Raw genomic sequence first — 9895 nt, 5'->3', positions numbered from 1 at the left:
TCATCGCACTCATTAGAAATGGACAGAGAGTAAATAGGTTGTGGTTCCGAAGCTGACACCTGTGTATCCTTCTTGTCCTTGGCTGTTCTGTGTAGCTGAGCTCCATGGAAGCGAGTTGACACCTTATGTGTTGGTTTCCTGCTGTTGTCTGAAGGCAGGAAGTGGTCCGTGTTTCCCTCTCCATGATGGCCCTGGTGTCCCAGGGTTCAGATTGACGGTAGCCGAGGAAACAGCAAGCACCGGAAGCAGATGGTGAGTGTGGCTGGCGCCTCTCACTTTGCAAAATACCGAATCTTATCCTCAGGTTTGAGCTTCAGTAGCCAGAGCTGACTGACTGACTTTCATCTTCATCACAGATGGTAGCAGAAATAAGGCTCAACATGGTGGAATTTAAGACTTGGGAAACTCAGAGTTGCCTTTGAAATCCAGGCACAGTTTCATATTTAGAGACGTGTCTTTAAAATAGAAACTGATTGTAATCAAGTATGAAAACGCAATTGTTACTCGTTTTTTAATCATCCGACCTGAGTGTGGTTAACTATTTTTGTTGACATGTGTGAGTGTTTCTTATTGAAAGTAAGAATTGGGAGTAATTCTTCTTGAAATGTACACACTTGGTCTGCCAAACACTTTTAAATCCGCTTTTGTTTCGGTGGGTGGTTGCTGGTAGATGGCAACAGCTAGAGATGAGGGCAGGGCTAGATGGGCGTGTGTCCCGTGCTCAGTGGGACCCTGCACTTGGTTGAATGCTCTCTTGTCACTGCCTTGAAATTCTTAATACGTTTTTAATAAGAGGCCATGCATTTTCATTTCGCACTGGGCCCCGCACATTACGTAGCCGATTTTGGCCGTTACGGAATAGGATCATGGAATATCAAAGTTGGAAGGAGCTTCAAGATCAGCCTTCCAAACCCCCTATTTTGTTAATTTTTTAATGTATTTTTTATTGAAGTATATTTGATTTACAATGTGTTAATTTCTGCTGTACAGTAAAGTGATTCAGTTATACATATATATATTTTTTTCCGTTATAGCTTATCACAGGATATTGAATATAGTTTCCCGTGCTCTACAGTAGGACCTTGTTGTTTATCCATCCAATATATAATAGTTTGCATCTGCTAATCCCCAGCTCCCAATCCATCCCTCCCCCACCCACCTCCCCCCTGGCAACCACGAGTTTGTCCTCCATATCTGTGAGTCTGTTTCTGTTTCGTACATAAGTTCATATGTGTCGTATTTTAGATTCTACATACAAGTGATATCATATAAAACCCCTCATTTTAAATACGGAGGAACTGAGGCCAAAACAAAAATGGAAGTGACTTGCCCAAGGAAACAGGGCAATGGACGGCAGATTCAGAGACGTGGGACCCCCGATCTTCAGGTCCCTGTGATTACAGCCCCTTTCTCCTACACAGAGGCAGTGCTTCCTGCCCAGTTCATGATTAGGGATGATGAGCGAATTTAATAATAATCTAAGCAGTTAATACTGATGAATTTAAATTTGCCATTTATCCTCCTTTCCCCAACATACATGCACACAGAGTAAGTAACCAGTTTTGTCTGTAACATTCGAAAGTGGTATAATGGAATTCTTATTGATAGTATAAAAATTAGGACAAAACTCAAAAATGCTAGCAATTTCCCTGAATTAAAAATTTGAATGGCATTTTCTTTCTTGCTTACAAAAGTAATACATTCTCATGGTTGGAAATTTGGAAGATGACCAAGAAGAAAAAAAAAGTCACCATGCCACAGTTTATGTGTGTTTTTTCCAGTCTTCTTTTCCATGCATGCACATTTTTTAAATAGTTGATCTCTAAGTCTATTCGTTGAACCTTTATATTCCGTTTAACATTATATTCGCTTAAACCATATGAAATTGCTGTTTTTGTAGAGCAAAAAGGGTTGAATACTGTATTGGCAATTTGACGTTCAACCAAATTGCAAAAGCATTTCCTTAAATCATGGAGTATTCGTTGTAAACGTCATACTTATTGGCTGTATAAAACTCCATCATGTGTCTGCATGCAGTTATGTAACTTTTACTGAACAGTATTATCCTATTTTATGTAGTAATTAATATACTTATTATAACATCATACATAAATAATTATACACAAATAACTATGTCTTATGATAAAGCATCTTATCCCCTTGCCTTCATAGATGGAATATTCTTTGCTAAAAATCACTTTGATTCTTTTTTATGTTAAAAAAATGGTGTTTTATTTAAAAAGCTTAAAAAAGGTGGAAAGAAAGCAAGAAGTAAAATCATCATCCTGAAATATAGTCTTTGGGGCATTTCTTTCTGGTCTTGGTTTCCTATGTTTGTATGCATTTGAAAGCCTGCATTTTTTTGTCGCTGAACAACATGTGGTGAACATTACATAGAATATTATGAATCTGATTAAGTGCATTCCCAGTGACTGTGGGAAAAGAACTCCTCAAAGTGAGGTCCATGGGTCAGGGCCAGTCACGAAGCGTTTGTTTGTCACCGTCTGTGCTGAGACAACTTCAGAAACTGAGGGCAAGCTTTTAGAAACTTTTATAGTAATTGGGCATTGCCTGGCGCCCAAGCATGGCCAAGCATCTCTTTTTTTTCCCTTTTTTTCCGATACTTCATTTTTTGTTTTATTTTACAAAGCCATCAGTCTGAGATAGAGAGGAGGAAAAAGACCTTTCATCCCAGCGGGATGGAGAAGCATTGCTACATAACCCAGCCAACGCCCGGGCTCCAGCACAGGGAGGGCAGATGCTTCTTCTCTGATCCTAACCACACGTGTGGTACAGGCTTTTAAAATTCCTGGGTTTGCTCTCTTGCTGTCTTTTTTGTCTTTTTCTGTCCCTTTTTGCTGCTCACATTGAGGATGTCTTTCATTTTCTTTGTTCCTGCCTTTTCCTCTTCTCCCTTTTTCTTCTCATTTCTCCCCCTCTTATCTCCTGGTAACAAGGGAGGAGGATAGCAAACCCCAGTTTTACGCTTGTTAGAATGAGTTGGGAAGTGTGTCTTACTGGGGTCTCAGAGTGGCTTCGTGTAAAGCGAACATGCTTTTTCATCCAGCTGTTGTGACACATCCTCCCACAGCTGGAGAACGAGGCTTTTTCTTGTTTAGTAGATACTGGTTGCATTTTAGATCTGAAGTTGGCCGTCTCTGAATAACTTCAGTGTGTTTTACAGCTGAACATTTTTTTTCACGTTAGCTACACTTTGTCACCTTCTCTATCCCTGCCATCCTTCCTTGATGGAGAGTCAAGAGCTAACTGGGCATTTTGGGGGGCATATGCAGTACCTGATCTTTTTCTCAGCGGGCTTCAAACCCAGAGAAGACAGCTGCACGTTGGTGACGTCTTGTTGCCGGTGAGCAGGAGTGAGTGACATCACGCTTTGGAATGTGCGTCTCAGGCTCCACCAGCCTGATGTCCCCTGGATGACATGCACAAGGCCAGTGCTGAGAATAAAGCAAACCGCGATGCCAAAATAACTGGCTTTAGTTAAATAATTTGCTGTTTACGGCTTCTCTGTTTATGAATCAGTTAAAAGCCCTTTTAAGTGAAATTGGATAGACTACAGAGTGTTGGTTTCATGTGTTTTATTTGCAGTTTAATCAGCGTGGTCCAGCTGCTGGAGTGGGAAGAGTCGAGCAGGGGTTTTAATTATCCCTGCTTTGACCAAGTTAGGAATTCCCAATGGTGCAGTCTGTGCGAAGATGCCAAAAACTGCATTGTTCTTTAATTAGCTGTTGTAATTGTTTTAGTCTAATCTCCGTGATTAGCAGCAGCATTAAATACAGCAGGAAGAAAAAGGCCTGTCCTCTACGCTCTGCCCCAGTAAACAGAGCCTTTCTCCCTTCTGGAGAGGGATATCAGAGAGAATCAATTAGAACTCAACCAGCGTTGATTGGAAGATGATAAAGACCAGCGACCATGAAGAAGAAATGGCTCCGGCGAGTTGGTTTATGGCCCCCACTGCCGGCTGGCCTGGGGCGCTCTTCAGCCCTGCCCTGTCCTGGAGGCGCTTGGACAGGCCCCGCTAGATGGCTCTGTCCCTCTCTGGGGATGGGGAAATGGACAGGTCAGGCACCAGCTGTTGTTTTGGCTTCTGGTCCTCTGCTTCATGCATTCAACCACAAGCTTTTCTTAAGCACCTCTTTTGTGCCAGGCATCATGCCAGGCGCCCGGGCTACAGCTCTGATCAAGGCAGGCACAGTCCCTGTCTGCACAGAGTCTGTAGTCTAGAGGAGGAGACCGATGTTGATCAAACACTTGCATGAGTCTTTAGTTCATTGTAAACTGTGAAATGCTGTGAAGGAGACCTAGGAGGGGGTTTAACGGAGGTAACTCACCTGGTCTGAGGGTCAGGGAGGGTATCCCAGAGAAGTGAAGTATATAAGCTGAGTGCTAATGGGGAAGGAGGGTTAGCTGAACCCAGAGGCCAGAGGAAGGGTGTTTAAGGCAGAAGGAACAGCTTATGCAAAGGTCCTGAGGCAGGGAGGAGTTTGATCCTTCCTTTGCATCATTTTCTTGGAGGCAGTAGTATGGTGGCAATGAGCCAGATTCTGGATACAAGCTCTCTGGGTGCAAATCCCACCTCTGCTACTTACGAGCTGTGTGAAATTCTTCAAGTCACTTCACCCCACTCTGCCTCAGTATTTCCAGGCTGTAAAATGGGGATGATGATGATAACCATGGTAGTATCTGGTTCACAGTGTTGTTGTGGAGATTAAGATCATACATGTTAAGCATTCAGAACATTGCCTGGCATGTGGTGAGGCTCAGGAAGTGTAAGCCAGGGCAGCCTCGACTTTGGAATCAAACAGAATGGGCTAAAATCTAGATCTGCTGTGTGCAAACTTTGTGACCTTAGCCTGGTTACCTGCCCTTGCTGTCCCTGCTTGCTTTTGGATGAAGTGGGGACATTGCCTTGTGGTTTAGTCCTCTTGTAGTCTGTTGTAGATACTCAGAGACTAGTAGCTATTGTCATTTTTCATGAGACATCTGCTTGGCACAGGGCTCGAGGTTGATACTCAGTAATAACAAATTCCCTTGGAGTTTTCTTCTTTCTTATCATTGTCTGTGGTCCTCCCCACACCTACAGAAAGGGTATCTCTATAGCAAGGTTTCCCAACCTTGACATTATTGCCTTTTGGGGCTGGATAAGTCTTTTCTCTAGTGGTGTCCTGTGCACTGTAGGGTGTTTAGCAGTATCCCTGGTCTCCGCCCACTAGGTGCTGATACCATCCTTCTCCCCTGAGGGGTGATATCCAGAGTGTCCCAGACATTGCTAAATACCCCTGTGGGGCAGAATTGCCCCCAGCTGAGAACCACTGCTCTAGAGAAAAATAGAACAAGTAGACTAGCTGTTACTTTGGGAATGATCGTTGGATAGTAGGATAAAAATGGTAAAAATCTATTGGAGAAGGGAGTATACAACTGATGGTTTTGAGGCCCTTTGAGCTTAAGGAGTTTACAGTGGTTCTCGAATTCAGCTCTGCACTGGAATCACCTAGGGAGGATAAAAAACTGATGCCTGCGCCCCCCGCTAGAGGCGCCAATGTACTGGTGACCCTTGAACAACTCGGGGGTTAGAGGCGCCTGCCCTGCACGCAGTTGAAAATCTGCTTATAACTTATAGTCGGTCCTGTATATCCGTGCTGCCAGGCGTCCACAGTTCCTGGTACCCAAGGTTCTTCATCCTCGGATTCAACCATCTATGGATTGTGTATTACGGTAGCATTTACTATGGAAAAAAAAAATCCATGTTTAAGTGGACCCGCGAAGTTCAAACTCGTGTTATTGGAGGGTCAGCTCTAATTGAGCTGGATGCCGCCCAGGCATGAGGATAACGTGAAGCTCCCCAGGTGATTCTGATGGGCTGCCCGGGTTGAGAACCACTGCCTGGTTTCGGAGTGGACATACCTGTGTGAAAGGTAAGGTACTCGGGTGGACCTCGTGTTTCTGTGCCACAAAATGGCAGTGACAGGAGTATTATCACTGCTGCTGCTGCTACTACTACTAGACGTCGTTTCTTCACGTACAGGACCTAATTCTAAGTGCTTTACATATGTTAACTCGTTTAATGCTGAAAACAAGTCTGTGAGGTAGGTACTGGTATCATTACCCCTGTTTTAATGGTAAGGACACTAAGGCACAGCACAGAGTGGTTAAAAACTTTTCCAAGGTCACACAGCTAAAAGCGGTGGAACCAGGAGACGCGTCCGTTGCCCTAGAGCCCATGCCCCCATTGCCTTAGGATGTGAGGCGGGAAAAGGACAGGACAGGGCGCTGGGGGTGGTTTGGTTGGAGTTTGGGGGACTGGGCTGGATGACGGCTTTGATGTGTACAGAAATGCCAAGCACTCATCCATTCACTCATCAAACCTTTATTATTATTTTTATTTATTTATTTGCGGTAGGCGGGCCTCTCACTGCTGCGGCCTCTCCCGTCGCGGAGCACAGGCTCCGGACGCGCAGGCTCAGCGGCCATGGCTCACGGGCCCAGCCGCTCCACGGCATGTGGGATCTTCCCGGGCCGGGGCACAAACCTGTGTTCCCTGCATCGGCAGGCGGACTCTCAACCACTGCACCACCAGGGAAGCCCCATCAAACCTTTATTGATCACTTGCTGTGTTCCAGGCACTGCGCTAGGTTCTGGAAATACACTGCTGACTAAAAAAGGCATGGCCCCTGTCCTCAGGAGGCTTACAGTCTCACAGTCTGTGGAAGAAACAGAATGGAAACCAGTGAACGGCACTCAGTATATAACCACACATGTTGAGGGGTGGTAATAAGAAAATTAATACAGAGCTGTGGTCAGATCTCATAGAGGGACCAGTTTAGCCAAGACACCATAGAGCCAGAAGGAAGGCTGTTCCAGGCAGAAGGAATGGCAGGTGTAAATTCTCGAGGCCCAGATTGAAGACCTGAAGAAGTCCAGCGGGGAGGGGCATGGGGCGGGCAGGGGGTTAGGATGTGAGGTTAGAGAGGTGGACAGGGACCAGATGACACCGACCGTTATCCTACTTCACGGCTGAGGAAACTAACGGCCAGAAACAGGGTGAAGGTGCATTGTTTCCCCAAGGTCACACAGCTGTTGTCAGAGCCGATTTCAAATCCAGGCTGTGCGGCCTGGACATGACATGGTCCAGAATGGTCCCTGTTTCCTCCTCTGCCCCGAGGTCAGCCTGTATGTTCTGATGTGGGGTTTGAGAAATGCAGTGAAGACAGGGCTCTTCCTGTCATGCTTCTAGGATCTAAGAGGCAGAGAAAACTCCGGCAAGGTACCGACTGCACTTGAACTTCTTAGGCATGTAATACATCTTTCGTGCCCACTGCCTGTGAGGCGCCAGGCTCTGTGATTGACACTTGCCATGTATTTCTGGACATGGCATTGGAGGTAAGCCCTTTAAAATAAATGGACTCTCATTGTCCCCATTTTACGTATGTGAAAACCAAGGCCTAGAGAGCGGGGGCAGCTCTTTCAAGCTCACCCAGTAAGGGAGTAAGCAGAGCCCTGGGAGGAAGCTCGGGCTACCTGACAACACACCATGCTTTCTTCCACTCTGCTTTTCTGAATTGTCCCTGCGTTGTCCGTGACGCCTGGAAGTTCGTTATATACATTTGTAGCATCAGTTGTTGAATTCATGGGCCAGGTTCTGAGCTGCAGTAGCGCTTGAGATCTACGTCATTGATTTCTGTGTTGCCTGACATTGCATTTTGCTAAGTCACCAGCTTGGTCCTAGCGTACAGGAGAGGGACCTCTAGCTAGAACCAAGCCAGGAGCCCCTGATCCCGTATGTTAGGGAAGTATTGACACAGGAGCCAAGGTGATTCTTAGGCAGTGGTTTACAAAACAAAATAAGATCTCAGCCTTCTGGTGAAAGGTACCCCTCCCCCCCGCCCAAAGCCACATGCACCAGCATGTCTTTGGAACATGGTGGTGTCTTTGGAAGTCCAGCAGACTTAGCAGGATGTCCAGTGCTGAGGCAGTGTGGCCCAGTGGTTAAGAACTCAAGCTTTGGAGTGATATCAACCAAATCCAGGTTCCACTTTCTCTATCATTCTTTCCCGGAGTATTTATTCAGTATCTACTGTGTGTCGGTATCGTTCCAGGCATTGGGCGTACTGGGAGTCTAAGGTCCCTGACTTCATGGAGCTCAATAAGTAGAAACAGACTGGGAACACCTAAGCAAAGTCATAAATAAGAAACTTCAGGGATGTGGTAAGGTGCTATTAAAAAAGAAGGGTGATGAGATGGACTAACGACTTGTGTGGGGTAGGTGGTATTTAAGCCTAGCTTTGAGAGAATGATGAGAATCAATCAGACTGACATTCAGGGATTTAGGGAAGAGTAGTCTAGGCAGAGGAGTGAAATGTGCAAATGTCCTGAGGAAGGAATGAGCTTGGCCTGGTGGTTGAAACGTATTGATGCGTGAGGGGAGGAGGGAGGGGCTGACGGGGCGAGGTGGGGGGGCAGTCGTCGGATCCCATAGGGCCTTGCAGGCTGTGATAGGGAGCTGGGATTTTATTTTAATTACAAAAGAACACATGAGGGTAATGCAATACTGCATATAAATATCCATACAGTACCTGGCACGTGTGCTAGGTCCTCTAAATATTAACTGTTTGTTTCATTATTTATTTATGGTTACTTTTTATTTGGACATTCATTCCCCAGACCTCTGGAGTATATGCCATGAATCTCAAAGGTTGCCTTTTCTCTCCAGTCCTAAATGACCTAAGAAGTTACAGCTCAAAGAGCCATGAAGAGATGGCACGAGGCAAACACCTAGAAATGGAATCCCATCACAGTTCATCCACAGTTCATGCCAATGATGAGATGCCCATTAAATCTGTCTGGAGCTTAAAAGTCAGTTCTTTCAGATACCAGGTTCTGTGGAGAATTAGCTTTATCCCAAATCCTTCCACTCTCCAAGCCAGCCAAGTAGAGGTAAAACAGGGCCTCAGGAGAAGGGACCCCGACTCAGAAATCTGCACGGAGTGCGGAAGCAGGGTAACTGTGCCCCCACGCCCACCCCGCCCCCAGCTGTCATTCAAAACTCAGTACATACCCGCTGCCAATAACCTACAGCACCCCAGGCCCAGATGACATGTGTAAGTATCTCTTCTCCACGTGGTATCCAAAGACTGAGTCAATAAGCTTAATTTCCTGTGGATTCCACTGTTTGGTTGCGGCAGCCTAGAAAACTGATCAGATAAAGGCTGTGTGCTTCAGGGAAGACAGCTTGTGTTGTGAGTAGGGATCCTGCCTCATCCCTCTTCGCTCTCGCACTCTGCTGGGGCCTGACCCAGGTATGGCTGCAACTTACTGACCCTCTTCTGGGAGCTTTGCAGGTCGTCATCACATTCTTGTTGGCCCCGGGTCAAAGCACAAAGATCTTGATTTAATTCAGTGGCAAGAATCTTGCAGAGTAACATCAGGGCCGGATCTTCTGATTCGAGTCCAGAGCAGTTGGAGGGAAGGATCAAGGGCCCTGGCCTTGGAGGCAGACCTGGGAACCACCAGCAGGTTGGTGACCTTGTGAGCTTCTGTTTCCTAATCTAGGAATCATTCTCTGTCTACCTCATAAGGCTCACTTATTCACCAGAATTTTTTAAGCACCTGTTATGTATCAGGTCTGGGGCTGTGATGCTGGAGGAAATGCAGTGGAAGGCATGTCTTGATCTTCTTGAGATACCAGATGTCCTGGTGGAGATCATAATGACCCGCTGTGACTGGGTGCTAGGAAAGAAGAGAACAGGTCTGGAACTGAGGGAGGTCCTACATAAGATAAGAGTTTGGGAAAGGGCTCTCCAGGGGCTAACTTTGAGCTGAGACGCAAAGGATGAGGGTGCACAAATGCCCAAAGTGATAAACACACAGGACAAGAAAT

At 46.0% G+C, this 9895-nt stretch overlaps 1 protein-coding gene across 1 annotated transcript in view; it reads left to right on the top strand.

Moving 5' to 3' along the window:
• The first annotated feature begins 240 nt into the window (after positions 1-240).
• XYLT1 (xylosyltransferase 1) overlaps positions 241-9895 on the top strand; it is a 194038-nt gene continuing 184383 nt past the window's right edge. Inside the window, exon 1 of the mRNA XM_060284435.1 lies at positions 241-252. Coding sequence (XP_060140418.1) covers positions 250-252 — 3 coding nt within the window. The 5' untranslated portion in view covers positions 241-249. The remainder of the gene's footprint in view (positions 253-9895) is intronic.

This window comes from Globicephala melas, chromosome 15, assembly GCF_963455315.2.
Source record: "Globicephala melas chromosome 15, mGloMel1.2, whole genome shotgun sequence".
NCBI lineage: Eukaryota > Metazoa > Chordata > Mammalia > Artiodactyla > Delphinidae > Globicephala > Globicephala melas.
Note: the sequence above shows the minus strand (reverse complement) of the source record. Positions and strands in the feature narration are given on the sequence as shown.